General features: G+C 46.0%; 2 protein-coding genes across 3 annotated transcripts in view; one reads left to right on the top strand and one right to left on the bottom strand.

Moving 5' to 3' along the window:
- Positions 1–566: 566 nt before the first annotated feature.
- Positions 567–11,641, top strand: marchf4a (membrane-associated ring finger (C3HC4) 4a; the record flags this gene model as incomplete). The annotated part of the gene is made up of 4 exons (XM_084152802.1): positions 567–1,073; positions 9,881–10,036; positions 10,351–10,543; positions 11,148–11,641. 4 exons carry the CDS (start codon positions 567–569, stop codon positions 11,639–11,641), a joined length of 1,350 nt encoding a protein of 449 aa, XP_084008928.1.
- A 3,356-nt stretch (positions 11,642–14,997) lies between these two features.
- The window catches only part of pcca (propionyl-CoA carboxylase subunit alpha), a 40,789-nt gene continuing 37,007 nt past the window's right edge, over positions 14,998–18,779 (bottom strand). Inside the window, exons 21-22 of one of the 2 annotated variants that reach the window (XR_014610638.1) lie at positions 15,773–16,177; positions 14,998–15,648 (exon numbers count right to left, since the gene is read on the bottom strand). Coding sequence is in view for 1 of the 2 variants with exons in the window: in XM_084152793.1 (XP_084008919.1) it covers positions 16,109–16,177 (69 nt within the window). In the remaining variant the exon portion in view is untranslated. Of the gene's footprint in view, positions 16,178–18,779 lie in introns of both variants that reach the window. The other variant, XM_084152793.1, reaches the window with a different exon arrangement.

The raw sequence follows: 18,779 nt of genomic DNA, 5'->3' as shown, positions 1-18,779 counted from the left end.
GGATCGATAATAGGCAACGGGAGAGTGGGCTAGACAAGAATGAAAATATCTCAATAGTATAGTCTTGTTCGTATGATTCGGTTTGTGATGCCATTGCCCCTGGTGTGCTGCCATTGGAATGCAACGGGAGGATGCTCAGCTAGGTTCCTGCCCATTTTCTCTGAGGTATATGAGACATGTGAGTCTATATGTTTGGTATATAGTCAGGGTTTTCCTTTAGCCTGAGCAATGACTTATTTACAGGCAAGCTCCAAGGCTAGTGCACGATAGGGTATCTAACAAGGGTGAAAAAGGATGTGTGGTGGTGCGCGTACACCAACTCATTCGATTTATTCAGGCTGATTCGATTTTAGAATTTGGAACTAAATTGAAAATAGCTGTTGAGGGAATAGCTGTTGGAGAAAGAATGCCATTCAACCAAACTGGAAAAGACACAACAGAGGAGACTCCTCTTTCGGATCATCCTCAACGAAATAACAGTAAGCTTTTCCTTTTCTCTTCATGTGCTCTGCACATTTATGAATAAAAATGTACACCTGTATCCTCCTATAGAAACAGACGGGCACATGTTGTTGTCTCTCGGGGTGGTTGTATGGTGCTGGGGATTGTTGAGCCGGGGACCGATGCTGCTCCGCCGCCAGGGCATGCCCAAAGGCCGCTGTTGCGTTTTGTTCAGTGACCTGAAGGTTTTCTTACTCAGACCGCCGGTCCCGGCTCCGCCACCGGCGATCATCTCCATGAACGGACAATACACGGACAGCAATGGGTCCGGCACAGGCAATGATGTTGCCGCCGACAACAGCAACTCTGCAGCGAGTGCACCTCCACCAGAGGCGGATGGTTCTGCTGCCCCTGCCCCGCCGACAGGAGAGCCTCATTCTGCCGGGACAAACGAGCCTAAAGCAACAGAGGAATGGCGGCATGCTACGGGACAGACTGGACCCCTGGACTATGGCAGCTCTGAGGAGGACTGCTCCAAAGAGAAGTGTGAGGAGAGATTCTCCCTGAACAGTCGCACAGACAGTGGTGTTAGGACTCCCCAGTGCAGGATATGTTTCCAAGGTCCAGAACAGGTGAGTGGCCTTACAGGTAGACAATATACATATAGGTAGACCTATAGTCAGACATTTACGTCATTTAGCAGACGCTCTTATCCAGAGCGACTTACAGTTAGTGAGTACATACATTTTTTTCATACTGGCCCCCCATGGGAATCGAACCCACAACCCTGGCGTTGCAAGCGCCATGCTCTACCAACTGAGCCTTGACTGTATATGACTAATTGTTGCTAACAAGGATGTCTTTCAAAGTGTTTCAAAACACTGAAGCTGTCCATGGTGCTGAAGTGCTGAAAAGCTCTCTCTCTCTCTCTCTCTCTCTCTCTCTCTCTCTCTCTCTCTCTCTCTCTCTCTCTCTCTCTCTCTCTCTCTCTCTCTCTCTCTCTCTCTCTCTCTCTCTCTCTCTCTCTCTCTCTCTCTCTCTCTCTCTCTCTCTCTCTCTCTCTCTCTCTCTCTCTCTCTCTCTCTCTCTCTCTCTCTCTCTCTCTCTCTCTCTCTCTCTCTCTCTCTCTCTCTCTCTCTCTCTCTCTCTCTCTCTCTCTCTCTCCGCTGTGCATGTTGTGGATCCCAAGCACGCAGGAGCAATTATATGCTTGAGAACATAAATAATGATTTTCTCACTTACTCACTTCCGATGGCCATGTAAACGTAGGAGTACTACATTTCACAGAGCAAGCCCTGTCTTAGACAGAGGAGATAGGAACAGAACATGACAGAGAGGAGAACTCTACAGAAAGACCAGGGGAAGTAGTGGACTCAGGTAACACAGGGTGCATCTCAATAGTCTAAAGTGACTTCCTCTCCTAAAATCTCCTATACATCATTAGATGGAGAATGGGAGACAAGGAGAGGAGAAGGAAGGGGACACCACTTTAGACTGTTGAGATTCAGCCAGGGAGTGTAGTTACGGCCACATGGTCTTGGATTACCTGACTCAGAAGGACTCCCATTTACAAAGTCACCGGCCCACGTAGACAGCTCAGTGTGAAGGTGGATTGATGTTTGAATAGGTGCTGGTGCATCAGGGCCAACATAGGCTTCATCCTTGGGCTGTGGTGAATGTGCGCTGCACATACCTTTTCCCATCCTGATCCACTCACCTCTAAGGGAAGTCAATGGGGTTGCGGTCAATGCTATTTCAATGCAGTCAATTCAGGAAGTAATGCAGTCAATTTGTACATGTGTCCTACTGTACATGGCATGCACTGTGTGTGTGTGTGTTTAATTTGTGACCTAGTCCTGTGCGTCAACTAGCCCAGGGGTATTCAACCCAGGGTCTGTGGTACTGCAAGGGGTCCACAAAAATAGATATGTATAAAAAAATAAAACATTTTTTTTTTCTTTTTTTTCTATTGAATAGTTTTTATGAATATCACTAACAACAACAGAATAAACACATTTTAAATTACATACATTCAGTAGAAAATAGGATAATATCTTCTTTCTAATGATGTCAACTTTATTCCTCAACTCCTAATATTGAGCAAATTAAACTCACTGGAGTATATGACAATGGGCGCGTTCCCCTGCTCAGACTTTGCATGCATCATCCAATGGTTGCGTGCCACGTCATCGACTGTGCTGTAGGGCACCAGATTGCTATAACATATGATGTGATTAGCTGATAAGTAAAATACCTATCCAGGCATTGTAAGATCTGGCAGGCGTCAGCAACGCCTGGGCAGAGGAACACGGCCATAAGCTTTGAAAAAGCACCCGTGAGTGCTGCTCGCTGCTGGTAAGCTTTCTTGACTTAATTAATTTCCGCCAACACATGGCTAACCTTGTTTAACCAGCTGAACAGCTGCTATTAGCGAACATGTGTTTGGAGTTACCTTTCTATCTAATAGGCTATGTTAGAGTTTACACTTCTTCTTCTAATTATAATGTGGGGAGGTCAAAATAAAATATAACAATCTACTAAATCTATTTATTTAGAAATGTTGATGACTTATCCTTGTCATTCACCTGATGATAAGACAAGACGTGAAACACATTTTTTTTTTGCTAACATATGATGGGGATCCTGGGTTTGCCTTTTGCCTGGGCAGGGGTCCCTGGGTCACCGGTTTGCCTGGGCGGGGGTCCCTGGGTCACCAGTTTGTCTGGGTGGGGGCCCCTGGGTCACCGGTTTGCCTGGGTGGGGGTCCCTGGGTCACCGGTTTGCCTGGGTGGGGGTCCCTGGGTCACCAGTTTGCCTGGGTGGGGGTCCCTGGGTAAGAAAAAGTGAAAGACCCCTGAATTTGCCCCATCTTCACCCCCCATCTCTTTAAGTTGTGAAGACAAACGCCTCATGGCCTGTCCCTGTGTTGACATTTAGGGAGTCACTAGTCTAGTGTCTGATGATGCCCCTTGGAGAACACTAGAGAGCATCTCTCTCTCTCTCTCTCCTCCAAATGACATCACATTATATAATACCACTGCCTGGAGTGGTAGTCACAGTCAGCCAGTCTCTGGCTGGCAGGCTGCTGAAAGCTTTTTGGTTCTGTAGATAAATTAGGTTGTGTCACAAATGGCACCCTATTCCCTATCTAGTGCACTACTTTTGACCAGGGCCCATAAGGTGGCCCATAGGGAATAGGGTGCCATTTGAGGTGCATCCTCAGTATAAAGAGAGTCTGCATTAAAGCTTTGGCTCAGTCTGGGAGCAGAGGGAGACAATAAAATACATTCAGGAGAACCAGTGTTGTTAATGCTACCTGATGCTGTCTGTCAATCTGAAAGGACCCCTATTCATTCTCTCTCAACTCATGTTGTTGTAGCCTAACTACCAGACAGCAGGCTGCACTGGGTACACATGCATTTATCTGCCAGCCTTTCATATGTCTTTATTGTGCAGTACACACCTGTTTGTATTACATAGATAGTGTGGTCATTTAGTCTAGATAATTGCCTGTCTTTCTCTGAAGAAAGGAACAGGAGAGATGTCATTATAGATGTTTGGGTTTAGAATAGTTGGGTTTAGAATAGTGCTCTCTGTGAAAAATAATGTCCATCTCTGAGGACAATAAATCAATTGGATTCTATTCTGGATGTTTGTGTTAACAACCGAATAATTAAAACAAGAGAATAAAGACATTTCAAATGTCATATTATGTATATATACAGTGTTGTAACAATGTGCAAATAGGAAACAAGTACAAATGGGAAAATAAATAAACATAAATATGGGTTGTATTTACAATGGTGTTTGTTCTTCACTGGTTGCCCTTTTCTTGTGGCAACAGGTCACAAATATTGCAGCTGTGATGGCACACTGTGGTTTTTCACCCAGTAGATAAGGTAGTTTATCATTATTGGGTTTGTTTTCGAATTCTTTGTGGATCGCTGTAATCTGAGGGAAATACGTGTCTCCACCTCATTTTGTGGGCAGTGTGCACATAGCCTGTCTTCTCTTGAGAGCCAGGTCTGCCTACGGCGGCCTTTCTCAATAGCAAGGCTATGCTCACTGAGTCTGTACATAGTCAAAGCTTTCCTTAAGTTTGGGTCAGTCACAGTGGTCAGGTATTCTGCCACTGTGTACTCTCTGTTTAGGGCCAAATAGCATTCTAGTTTGCTCTGTTTTTTGTTTGTTCTTTCCAAAGTGTCAAGTAATTCTTTTTTTGTTTTCTCATGATTTGGTTGGGTCTAATTGTGTTGTTGTTGTTGTTGTCCTGGGGCTCTGTGGGGTCTGTTTGTGTTTGTGAACAGAGCCCCAGGACCAGCTTACTTAGGGGACTCTTCTCCAAGTTCATCTCTCTGTAGGTGATGGCTTTGTTATGGAAGGTTTGGGAATCGCTTCCTTTTAAGTGGTTATAGAATTTAACGTCTCTTTTCTGGATTTTGATAATTAGCGGGTATTGGCCTAATTCTGCTCTGCATGCATTATTTGGTGTTTTACGTTGTACACGGAGGATGTTTTTGCAGAATTCTGCATGCAGAGTCTCAATTTGGTGTTTGTCCCATTTTGTGAATTCTTGGTTGGTGAGCGGACCCCAGACCTCACAACCATAAAGGGCAATGGGTTCTATAACTGATTCAAGTATTTTTAGCCAGATCCTAATTGGTACGTCAAATTGTATGTTCCTTTTGATGGCATAGAAGGCCCTTCTTGCCTTGTCTCTCAGATCGTTCACAGCTTTGTGGAAGTTACCTGTGGCGCTGATGTTTAGGCCGAGGTATGTATCGTTTTTTGTGTGCTCCAGGGCAACGGTGTCTAGATGGAATTTGTATTTGTGGTCCTGGCAACTGGACCTTTTTTGGAACACCATTATTTTTGTCTTACTGAGATTTACTGTCAGGGCCCAGGTCTGACAGAATCTGTGCAGAAGATCTAGGTGATGCTGTAGGCCCTCCTTGGTTGGTGACAGAAGCACCAGATCATCAGCAAACAGTAGACATTTGACTTCAGATTCTAGTAGGGTGAGGCCGGGTGCTGCAGACTGTTCTAGTGCCCTCGCCAATTCGTTGATATATATGTTGAAGAGGGTGGGGCTTAAACTGCATCCCTGTCTCACCCCACGGCCCTGTGGAAAGAAATGTGTGTGTTTTTTGCCAATTTTAACCGCACACTTGTTGTTTGTGTACATGGATTTTATAATGTCCTATGTTTTTCCCCCAACCCCACTTTCCATCAATTTGTATAGCAGACCCTCATGTCAAATTGAGTCAAAAGCTTTTTTGAAATCAACAAAGCATGAGAAGACTCTGCCTTTGTTTTGGTTTGTTTGTTTGTCAATTAGGGTGTGCAGGGTGAATACGTGGTCTGTCGTACGGTAATTTGGTAAAAAGCCAATTTGACATTTGCTCAGTACATTGTTTTCACTGAGGAAATGAACTAGTCTGCTGTTAATGATAATGCAGAGGATTTTCCCAAGGTTGCTGTTGACGCATATCCCACGGTAGTTATTGGGGTCAAATTTGTCTCCACTTTTGTGGATTGGGGTGATCAGTCCTTGGTTCCAAATATTGGGGAAGATGCCAGAGCTAAGGATGATGTTAAAGAGTTTAAGTATAGCTAATTGAAATTTGTGGTCTGTATATTTTATCATTTCATTGAGGATACCATCAACACCACAGGCCTTTTTGGGTTGGAGGGTTTGTATTTTGTCCTGTAGTTCATTCAATGTAATTGGAGAATCCAGTGGGTTCTGGTAGTCTTTAATAGTTGATTCTAAGATTTGCATTTTATCATGTATATTTTTTTGCTGTTTGTTCTCTGTTATAGGGCCAAAAAGATTGGAGAAGTGGTTTACCCATACATCTCCGTTTTGGATAGATAGCTCTTCGTGTTGTTGTTTGTTTAGTGTTTTCCAATTTTCCCAGAAGTGGTTAGAGTCCATGGATTCTTCAATTACATTGAGCTGATTTCTGACATGCTGTTCCTTCTTTTTCCGTAGTGTATTTCTGTAGTGTTTTAGTGATTCACCATAGTGAAGGCGTAGGCTCAGGTTATCTGGGTCTCTATGTTTTTGGTTGGATAGGTTTCTCAATTTCTTTCTTAGGTTTTTGCATTCTTCATCAAACCATTTATCACTGTTGTTACTTTTCTTTGGTTTTCTGTTAGAGATTTTTAGATTTGATAGGGAAGCTGAGAGGTCAAATATACTGTTTAGGTTTTCTACTGCCAAGTTTACACCTTCACTATTACAGTGGAACGTTTTGTCCAGGAAGTTGTCTAGAATGGATTGAATTTGTTGTTGCCTAATTGTTTTTTGATAGGTTTCAACACTACTTTCCTTCCATCTGTAGCATTTCCTAATATTATTCAGTTCCTTTGGCTTTGATGCCTCATGATTGAGTATTGCTCTGATCAAGTAGACTGTGATTTTGCTGTGGTCTGATAGGGGTGTCAGTGGGCTGACTGTGAACGCTCTGAGAGGCTCTGGGTTGAGGTCAGTGATAAAGTAGTCTACAGTACTACTGCCAAGAGATGAGCTATAGGTGTACCTACCATAGGAGTCCCCTCGAAGCCTACCATTGACTATGTACATACCCAACCCAGTGTGCGACAGAGCTGCAGGAGTCGTGACCTGTTTTTGTTGGTTATGTTGTAGTAGTTGTGCCTAGGGGGGCATATGGGGGAGGGAATGCTGCCACCTCCAGGTAGGTGTTTGTCCCCCTGTGTGCTGAGGGTGTCAGGTTCTTGTCCAGTTCTGGCATTTAGGTCGCCACAGACTAGTACATGTCCCTGGGTCTGGAAATGATTGATTTCCTCCTCCAGGATGGAGAAGCTGTCTTCATTAAAGTATGGGGATTCTAGTGGGGGGATATAGGTAGCACATAGGTCTGATCTGAGGGGGCCTAAATGGGGTGTGGGCATGGTTGACTTGGGGGGGAGTTAATTGGTGGGGGTCGGGGTGTAGATGTGTCTGATGGTGCTGTGGTCTGGATGTAGGTCCTCTCTGCGGGGGTCCTCTATGTGTAGGTCCTGGGGGGGGGGGGTCCCGCAGGTCTGGGAGAGTGTCTCGCTGGTCTGGGCGGGGTGTCTGTTGATCTGTTGCTCCTGTGTGAGGTGTTGGGTCTGCGGTTGAGGGCGATATCCTTTAGGGTCCGGGCGAAGGTGGACACTGCTGCCTTGTATAGGTGGACCTGGTCGTAAAGGCTGTTCACGTCCAGGGTGGAGTGGTGGGCCAGGTAGACATTTGGTTTTGATGCACAGTCACGGGAAATACTTGCATTTACCCGCTGTATGGTAGCAGGGTGGAAGTCTTTTCGTGGTAACAGGGTTGAGATAACCACTTGTGCCTTAGGGAAAGTAGAATAAGCTTTTTCTATCACTCCCTTGAGTGCTGTGGTCTCTCTCTCTATCCTGCTCTCTCTATCCTGCTCTCTCTCTCTCTCTGTCTGTCTGTCTGTCTGTCTGTCTGTCTGTCTGTCTGTCTGTCTGTCTGTCTGTCTGTCTGTCTGTCTGTCTGTCTGTCTGTCTGTCTGTCTGTCTGTCTGTCTGTTCTGTCTGGTCTGTCTGTCTGTCTGTCTGTCTGTCTGTCTGTCTGTCTGTCTGTCTGTCTGTCTGTCTGTCTGTCTGTCTGTCTGTCTGTCTGTCTGTCTGTCTGTCTGTCTGTCTGTCTGTCTGTCTCTCTCTCTCTCTCTCTCTCTCTCTCTCTCTCTCTCTCTCTCTCTCTCTCTCTCTCTCTCTCTCTCTCTCTCTCTCTCTCTCTCTCTCTCTCTCTCTCTCTCTCTCTCTCTCTCTCTCTCTCTCTCTCTCTCTCTCTCTCTCTCTCTCTCTCTCTCTCTCTCTCTCTCTCTCTCTCTCTCTCTCTCTCTCTCTCTCTCTCTCTCTCTCTCTCTCTCTCTCTCTCTCTCTCTCTCTCTCTCTCTCTCACCACACACACACACACACACACACACACACACACACACACACACACACACACACACACACACACACACACACACACACACACACACACACACACACACACACACACACACACACACACACACACACACACACACACACACACACACACACAACACAATGGTTCTTATTAGAGAAGATCCTGGCAAAGGACTCATCTGACCAGAGAACTAACCAGAGAGGATGTGGCATGCTCATGGATAACCATGGTAGCTGTGAGATGTCTGGAACCAGAATGAATAAATTATATTGGTAATATTGGTAGCTTTTTAATGAGTGTCACACACTAACGTGTCACCTCACTTTCTCTCTCTGAGCTGTCCTTGGTGATAAATCTCTCTCTCTCTCGCTATCACTCTCTCTGAGAGGATTATAAATGACAGGTTCACGGTAGAACGCACTGATGTGAGAATCACACACACTCACACACACACACACACACACACACACACACACACACACACACACACACACACACACACACACACACACACACACACACACACACACACACACGCACGCACTACACACACACACACACACACAAACTTTCACACATAACAGGATAAGAGCGGTAAGGATTAATCTCTGAGGTCTCTGTTCAAACAGATTACATGAGCTTTGGGAGGTAAGAAACCAGAAACCACAGCCCTGTCTGTCTGTCTGGAGGATCCACACTCTGACAGATACAGTTACAGAGTCAGTGAGGATATGTAGGTGCAGAACTGAAGGGCACGTTTACTGGTAACTCTAGAGACAAGGCTTTACATCTACCGTTCTCCAAAGCTGTGGGTCCATAGGAAATGGAGACAGAACGTGGCTTTGTCCAAAATGGCTCCCTATTAACTGCACTACTACTGCTCTGGCTAAAGGTGATGCACTATATAGGGAATAGGGTGCCAGATTAGCCCTGTGTCACCAATGTAAATAAACCCTGGATTGCAACCCTGGATTACTGATGCTATGTATTGGCCAATGAGAGGCTTTGAAGCCACTGGTCGGCCATATTGGCACTCCCCAGTAGGAGCAGTCCTCCAAAGGAATACATTGAATTGTACAGTTTTTCAATTAAATGTTTGAAGGACAAAATTGCATGTATTTAAGTATTTTTTGTTATATTGGGGACAGTAACATTAGTAATAAAAAAAATATATACTTTAAGGATAATATTTTTATATATTTTTCAATTTTTTATTTTTATGTTTAGCTCACATAATATCAGTTAAAAGTATGCATTAAGGTATTTGTAATAGGATAAACGTGGCAAAAACGAATGTAGACATTAATAAATGCATTTCTATAGCTTCCAAAATATTTTTTACAATGGTGTAGGGGTGCCAAGATGGAGGCGCGGTGGCGTCAACACAGCGCCCCCTATCAGTCATCCAGTGTATATATAAATAATTGTTCAGCACCATGGCCAAAACTCAGCTGGCTCACTGTAATACAAACCGATAGCAGCGTTTTCCTTTGTATCCCAAAGGGGGAGCTGCTGAGCCCGTGTCGCTGCAGTGGGTCGGTCCGCTGTACCCATGAGCCCTGCCTCATCAAGTGGATCAGTGAGAGAGGCTCCTGGAGCTGTGAGCTCTGCTACTACAAGTACCACGTCATCGCCATCAGCACCAACAACCCACTACAGGTACGGTGTGTGTGTGTGTGTGACTCACCGTCTCTTAGACTTGAGTCGGGGCAGGGTTTTAGGGGATGAAGAGGAGAGCTCTAATTGGGTGCATGTCACACAGCACTGCAGAGAGATAGGGTTAATACCAGTGTATAGTGTGTATGAATAGTATGTGGTGATGATGATGTAGTCTCTCTTCCTCCTTTTCACTCTCTCTCTTTCTCTCCCCTTCTCTTGCTCTCTCTCCCCCCTCTCTCTCTACCCCCTCTCTATCTCTCTCCCTCCCCCTCCCTCTTGCTCTCCCCCTCCCCCCCTGTCTCTCTCCATCCCAGTGGCAGGCCATCTCTCTGACAGTGATAGAGAAGGTCCAGATAGCTGCGGCCGTGTTGGGCACCCTGTTCCTCATGGCCTCTATCTCCTGGCTGGTGTGGTCCTCCCTCAGTCCCTCGGCCAAGTGGCAGCGCCAGGACCTGCTCTTCCAGATCTGCTACGCCATGTACGGATTCATGGACCTCGTCTGCATCGGTGAGGCCGGCACACAGAGGAACGTCTCTTCTTCTTCTTCTTCTTCCCTGTCCTCCTTCCTTCCTTCCTTGATTGATGTATTGGGGGAAAAGATGCCCAACCCAGGGGATAATGCGTTAAAGCAACGTAGTCCCCTATGGAATACACCGCCCTCCTGCTCTCTTCCTCGCCTCTTTCTCTTCTCCTCCTCTCCCTCATTCATTCCCTCCTCCTCCTCTCCTCTCCCTCATTCATTCTCTCCTCCTCCTCCTCTCCTCTCCCTCATTCATTCCCTCCTCCTCCTCCTCCTCTCCTCTCCCTCATTCATTCCCTCCTCCTCCTCCTCCTCCTCTCCCTCATTCATTCCCTCCTCCTCCTCTCCTCTCCCTCATTCATTCCCTCCTCCTCCTCCTCTCCCTCATTCATTCCCTCCTCCTCCTCCTCTCCCTCATTCATTCCTTCTCCAATCAGGACACTTGAGGAGGGACATATATGACTCCACAGACAGAGCTCTGGAGGACTCCCTCTGTGATTTATGAACGCTACCAACTCATGTTGGATTTGGGATGTATTCATGTGTAACTGACAACCTCCCCCTCTTCTCTCTGTCTCTCTCTCTCTCTAGCGCTGATCGTCCATGAAGGACCCTCAGTGTTCAGGATCTTTAACCGCTGGCAGGCTGTGAACCAGCAGTGGAAGGTGCTCAACTACGACAAGATCAAAGACACTGAGGACCACCAGAAATCCAGGCTCACGCCCAGACACCTGGCCCTGCCCAACCCCAGGACGAGTGCTCCTCCCGGGTCAGGGCCGGGGGATGACATGGCTTCCCCCTCCACCTCCTCCCTCATGGCCGCAGTGGCTGCCTCCGCGCCGGGCTATACCGCGACCACAACCGCCAGCCTGACGACGGTGACGACGCAGGACTCAATGTCGGAGCAGAGCCACGGGGGGCCACCATCCCTGCCGGACCACCACTGTGCGTACAACATCCTCCACCTGCTCACCCAGCACCTCTGGACGACGCAGCAGGAGCCCCGCGCCACTCAGGTCCAGCCCCAGCCTCCGCAGCCCAGCAACAGCAGCCGGGAGCTGGTCATGAGAGTCACTACGGTCTGAGGCTTCAACTGAGGCCTAACTTTTTGTTACATTACAACAACGAGAGAGACAGAGAGGTGTGTGGCCTCGTTTGGGAGTTTGAATGGAGGACTTGGAGACGTTGCTGCTGCTTCACAGAGAAATGTACATGAAGGGACTCAATGCTGCCTGGGACAGAAAGATGAGGGAGCGAGGGGGAGAGGATGGGTGAGAGGATGGGTGAGGGGGAGAGTGTGGGTGAGGGGTAGAGTGTGGGTGAGGGGGAGAGGGGGTGGGGATGGAGCGGTGGATGGCAGAGAGAGAGATTTGCTTTCCTGTGTTTTGACAACCTTGATGTAATAAAAAGAGATTTATAGATGTGTGTGTGGTGGTCTGATGTAGCAGGAAGGATGTGTGAGGCAGAGCCATTTCTATATATATATATGACTCTGATAGATGCCACTGATCTGATGTGATGTGATTTACTATCTAGCCTGGAGCAACACTCATGAGGAAGATGCAGTCCTCACAGTCAGGATAAATAGACCTTTCTAATTACTATGATGACGGACAGGAGCACAGTTCAGTACAGTGACAGTCCATAACTCTAATACCTTCTTACATTAGCTGTTCACAATGATTATTCAGGCTGCGTCACAAATGGCACCATATTCCCTACATAGTGCACTACTTTTGACCAGAACCCAATGGGCCCAGGTCAAAACTAGCGTATTATACAGGGAATAGGTTGCTATTTGGGATGCAACCTTAGATGAAGTTTCATTCATATAGAGCTCAGAGCTCTACATCTTCCCAGCATAAGAAACAAAGATTAAATTAGGATGTATCTCTAGTAGAACACAGTGAGCAGGTTGAAATGGATTTGACTCAAAGCCTCTCTCTTCTGTACAAACATACACTACCGTTCAAAAGTTTGGGGTCACTTAGAAATGTCCTTGTTTTCGAAAGAAAAAGTACTTTTTTTGTCCATTAAAATAACATCAAATTGATCAGAAATACAGTGTAGACATTGTTAATGTTGTAAATGGCTATTAACATTCCTTAAAGCCTTGAGTCTCATTCAGAGCTCTGTTGTACTGTGAGTCCTGACCTTTGAACTTTGACACCAAGGGGCCAATCTACTCCCTGTATAGTGCACTACTTTGGGCCAGGGCTATCTCAAACTCTTCTCCCTTCAACAGTAGGTAATCAGTAGCCTGAGTCCCAGATTTGTTTGTACTGTTTTGCCAACTCCAAATGACATGATGTCAATAGGAGTTGGCTTTACAGCAGAAACAGATCTGGGACTCAGGCTACTGATTACCTACTGTTAGGTAATCAGATAAAATACACATTTTAAACTCTAAAGCAAACAAGTCTCTAAAGGCGAAAATGCACACTATAATAGGATAGGCTTTCCTCTCGGGTCCTTTGTGGAAATAAAGTAACCCCTGGGTAATGATAATCGCACAGAATCATAGGTCCTGTTCTGGTCGGGAGGTTCACCATTAGAGTACATTCAGCATCCTCAATATGGGATCGAAGCACCACACACTGTGACAACCTGCATCCCAAATGACACCCTATTCCCTATGAAGTGCACTACTTTTGACCAGGACCCATAGAGTGCCATTTGGGACACAGCCACAGGCAATATACAGCCAAAACCAATCCATAATGTCCAATGGGGTGTATGAGGGAGAGTGTGTGTGTGGAGAGAGATTGATTATACAGTCACTTCATTTGGGAAAATCGAGGCGAACGTTGTGAGTTCTTAGTGGTATAGATCAGACGAGGGGATCTGAGTAACATTGTAAAATGAATGAACAAATAACATATTTTCACTCTGACTCCTTTCCCTACAGCATGTCCAACCCCTCTACCAGTCCCTACAGTATGTCCAACCCCTCTACCAGTCCCTACAGTATGTCCAACCCCTCTACCAGTCCCTACAGTATGTCCAACCCTTCTACCAGTCCCTACAGCATGTCCAACCCCTCTACCAGTCCCTACAGTATGTCCAACCCCTCTACCAGTCCCTACAGTATGTCCAACCCCTCTACCAGTCCCTACAGTATGTCCAACCCTTCTACCAGTCCCTACAGTATGTCCAACCCCTCTACCAGTCCCTACAGTATGTCCAACCCCTCTACCAGTCCCTACAGTATGTCCAACCTCTCTACCAGTCCCTACAGTATGTCCAACCCCTCTACCAGTCCCTACAGTATGTCCAACCCCTCTACCAGTCCCTACAGTATGTCCAACCTCTCTACCAGTCCCTACAGTATGTCCAACCCTTCTACCAGTCCCTACAGTATGTCCAACCCCTCTACCAGTCCCTACAGTATGTCCAACCCCTCTACCAGTCCCTACAGTATGTCCAACCTCTCTACCAGTCCCTACAGTATGTCCAACCCCTCTACCAGTCCCTACAGTATGTCCAACCCCTCTACCAGTCCCTACAGTATGTCCAACCTCTCTACCAGTCCCTACAGTATGTCCAACCCTTCTACCAGTCCCTACAGTATGTCCAACCCTTCTACCAGTCCCTACAGTATGTCCAACCCCTCTACCAGTCCCTACAGTATGTCCAACCCCTCTACCAGTCCCTACAGTATGTCCAACCCCTCTACCAGTCCCTACAGTATGTCCAACCTCTCTACCAGTCCCTACAGTATGTCCAACCCTTCTACCAGTCCCTACAGTATGTCCAACCCCTCTACCAGTCCCTACAGTATTTAAAGATTAACTTTCAAGACAAAAAACAGATGTTTTAGGTTTAGTTATAGTGAAACCCGTCAATCTTGGTCTTCATTTTGACAGTTTGTTGCAAAAGTGATATATTTTGGTATTTTAATAGTACATTTAGCTCTTTGTCCCTAGCGGTTCAACTCTACCATTGAAATCGTGATGAAGAGGCGCCCCTACGTCATCAAAGGGAGGGTTTCCGGTATGAAATACACTCCCTTCTAGATGTGCTGCGTGGTACCACCTTAAGGTTTACTATAAAAGCAGGTGACGGTGCGCCTTATTTGGCAATGGTCTTGGTAAGTGGAGTGTGCCAATATATTTTTCACGATGCTTCCTTGACTAGACTGCTGATGTTGCAAAATCCGACAGGGCAGTAAAGGCACATCAACGCACGACCAAATTCAACATTTCTGCTTACCGTTTCATACACACCAACGAGGTTTACGAAGAAGAAGAAAAAGGAACATACGTGTATATTCGTAGCTACATCCATCGTAACAAGAAATAGATAACAATGGTGGTCATGTTAACTCATTTTCCCCCAACCACTATTACTGATTGGTGGGCTCAGTCCGCTACAGTTGGCTCATAGTGCAATGGTTGTGAGTTCAAATCCCAACTGGGGCAGATAACTTTTTTCAAAAAAATTTTCAAATCGTTTATTTCCAATATTCATCCCGTGCCCACACACTTCTAATTCTGAAAAGTGAAAGCATACCCATGAGAGGGGTCGCCCTGGTAGTAGTTGTAGGTTTTTATACAGCACCCAAGACCAACCTGTGAGTTCATTTGACCTCGAAAAAATAGCTACTGTGTAAAATACTGCAATGTGGGTTGGATTGAATTGAGCCCCTAATCTTCATTTACAAGGTGATGATTGCACTTTCTTCCCAACACAATAAAAAAAATCCCCCCCCCCATAAGGGATTCGAACTTACACTGCAAGTGGCAATAGATGTCAGGAACTCGGCGCATACCAATGTGAGCTAACTTTCCAGAGCCGTATCTGCTAGTGGAATTCTGGGAAGTATACTTTAGTGAGAAAGTGTTGGGATCAGGTACAACTACGAGTACCCACCCCCAAAATGAATATTTATGAGCAATTCCTCCCACCCACAATTTCTCACCTGAATGCATTTTGTTTTATTTCAAGGGGTTGGGCAAAGGCTGAAAATGGGGTTGAGAGTTACCCTTTAAAGGCTAAAGCAACCCCACCCAAGGGAGTAGCGTTTTACGATGAGCAGGTTTCTAAACTCTGATACACAAGTGTTTCATACAGGGAAATGTGAGGCGCTAGCCTGGTCCCAGACCTCCTGGCAAGATGGCACAAACAGATCTGGGACCAGGCTAGCGAGGAGCTACATTACACATGATTAGTGCCATGTAAGCTAAGTGACATCTAAAGTATTCATCATCTTTAACAGGTCAATCCTCCTTTCAGAGGCTAAAGGCACAAAAGAAGGTCCACAGCGTCCATCTTGTATTTTTGTGTTTTTGTGTGGAAAATCCCCTGAATCTCAAATTTGTCAACGAGCGAATCCCAGAAGCCAATACTGGAGGGTGGAGCCTACTGGCACCACAGGAAGATGAAAACACCGTAAGAAAACAACAAGGACAGACTGGGGAACCGTCCATCTAGTCTACTAGTGTCCTGTCCATTCCTTTGTCCCAGAATTCCTTCAGCCGGACTTCCGAGCCAATCCCTGGCGAGCGAGGTCAGCGGTGGGAGGCCAGAGGTTAGAGGTCGTAGGTCAGATCCTACTCCAGTTGGACCAGAAGGTCTCCCTCTCCAACAGTCTCTCCTGCTTTACAGTGGACACTCTTCACCTGGGAGGGAACAACACACAGAAAGGTCTGATGTCAATCACCTCACACTGTACACACTAGCTGTCTTACTGTGGTGATGTGTAGAGGGGAGTGTAATTCAATGTGTGTGTGTGGTAATGTAGTAGTGTATGGTAATGTAGGGTGTGGGGTAATGTAGTAGTAGTGTGCGGTAATGTAGTAGTAGTGTGCGGAAATGTAGTAGTGTGTGTGGTAATGTTGTAGTAGTGTGTGGTAATGTTGTAGTAGTGTGTGGTAATGTTGTAGTAGTGTGTGGTAATGTTGTAGTAGTGTGTGGTAATGTTGTAGTAGTGTGTGGTAATGTTGTAGTAGTGTGTGGTAATGTTGTAGTAGTGTGTGGTAATGTGTGTGTTTTATTGATTTTCTTTAACCCTTATTTTACCAGGTAAGTTGACTGAGAACACATTGTCATTTACAGCAACAACCTGGGGAATCGTTACAGGGGAGAGAAGGGGGGATGTGTAATGTAGTGTGTGTGTGGTAATACGTGTCTGTGTGTCTGTGCGTGCGTGCATTGTGTTGTCGTGTAGGTTAGTGTAATGGGTGTGTGTGTGTGTAGGTTAGTGTAATGGGTGTGTGCATTGTGTTGTCGTGTAGGTTAGTGTAATGGGTGTGTGTTGTCGTGTAGGTTAGTGTAATGGGTGTGTGTGTGTGTTGTCGTGTAGGTTAGTGTAATGGGTGTGTGTGTGTTGTCGTGTAGGTTAGTGTAATGGGTGTGTGCATTGTGTTGTCGTGTAGGTTAGTGTAATGTGTGTGTGTGTGTGTGTGTGTGTAGGTTAGTGTAATGGGTATGTGCATTGTGTTGTCGTGTAGGTTAGTGTAATGGGTGTGTGTGTGTGTGTGTGTGTGTGTGTGTGTAGGTTAGTGTAATGGGTATGTGCATTGTGTTGTCGTATAGGTTAGTGTAATGGGTGTGTGTGTGTGTGTGTGTGTGTAGGTTAGTGTAATGGGTGTGTGCATTGTGTTGTCGTGTAGGTTAGTGTAATGGGTGTGTGCATTGTGTTGTCGTGTAGGTTAGTGTAATGGGTGTGTGTGTGTGTTGTCGTGTAGGTTAGTGTAATGGGTGTGTGTGTGTTGTCGTGTAGGTTAGTGTAATGGGTGTGTGTGTGTTGTCGTGTAGGTTAGTGTAATGGGTGTGTGTGTGTGTTGTCGTGTAGGTTAGTGTAATGGGTGTGTGTGTGTGTGTCGTGTAGGGTAGTGTAATGGGTGGGTGTGTGTGTGTAGGTTAGTGTAATGGGTGTGTGTGTGTGTTGTCGTGTAGGTTAGTGTAATGGGTGTGTGTGTGTGTGTCGTGTAGGGTAGTGTAATGGGTGGGTGTGTGTGTGTAGGTTAGTGTAATGGGTGTGTGTGTGTGTGTTGTCGTGTAGGTTAGTGTAATGGGTGTGTGTGTGTGTGTCGTGTAGGGTAGTGTAATGGGTGGGTGTGTGTGTGTAGGTTAGTGTAATGGGTGTGTGTGTGTGTTGTCGTGTAGGTTAGTGTAATGTGTGTGTGTGTGTGTGTGTCGTGTAGGGTAGTGTAATGGGTGGGTGTGTGTGTGTAGGTTAGTGTAATGGGTGTGTGCATTGTGTTGTCGTGTAGGTTAGTGTAATGGGTGTGTGTGTGTGTAGGTTAGTGTAATGGGTGTGTGCATTGTGTTGTCGTGTAGGTTAGTGTAATGGGTGTGTGTGTGTGTGTGTCTAGGTTAGTGTAATGGGTGTGTGTGTAGGTTAGTGTAATGGGTGTGTGCATTGTGTTGTCGTGTAGGTTAGTGTAATGGGTGTGTGCATTGTGTTGTCGTATAGGTTAGTGTAATGGGTGTGTGTGTGTGTGTTGTCGTGTAGGTTAGTGTAATGGGTGTGTGTTGTGTAGGTTAGTGTAATGGGTGTGTGTGTGTGTGTGTGTGTAGGGTAGTGTAATGGGTGTGTGTGTGTGTGTGTGTGTAGGTTAGTGTAATGGGTGTGTGCATTGTGTTGTCGTGTAGGTTAGTGTAATGGGTGTGTGTGTGTTGTCGTGTAGGTTAGTGTAATGGGTGTGTGTGTGTGTTGTGTAGGTTAGTGTAATGGGTGTGTGTGTGTGTGTGTAGGTTAGTGTAATGGGTGTGTGTGTGTGTGTGTGTAGGTTAGTGTAATGGGTGTGTGTGTGTGTGTGTGTGTAGGTTAGTGTAATGGGTGTGTGTGTGTGTCGTGTAGGTTAGTGTAATGGGTGTGTGTGTGTGTGTGTGTAGGTTAGTGTAATGGGTGTGTGTAGGTTAGTGTAATGGGTGTGTGTGTGTGTGTGTGTGTAGGTTAGTGTAATGGGTGTGTGTGTGTGTAGGTTAGTGTAATGGGTGTGTGTGTGTGTGTGTAGGTTAGTGTAATGGGTGTGTGTGTGTGTCGTGTAGGTTAGTGTAATGGGTGTGTGTGTGTGTGTGTGTAGGTTAGTGTAATGGGTGTGTGTGTAGGTTAGTGTAATGGGTGTGTGTGTGTGTGTGTGTGTAGGTTAGTGTAATGGGTGTGTGTGTGTAGGTTAGTGTAATGGGTGTGTGTGTGTGTGTGTGTGTAGGTTAGTGTAATGGGTGTGTGTGTAGGTTAGTGTAATGGGTGCGTGCATTGTGTTGTCGTGTAGG

This window comes from Coregonus lavaretus, assembly GCF_964263955.1.
Source record: "Coregonus lavaretus genome assembly, chromosome: 35".
Taxonomy (NCBI): domain Eukaryota; kingdom Metazoa; phylum Chordata; class Actinopteri; order Salmoniformes; family Salmonidae; genus Coregonus; species Coregonus lavaretus.
The sequence above is the reverse complement of the archived record's forward strand: the minus strand, read 5'-3'. Positions and strand labels throughout refer to the sequence as shown.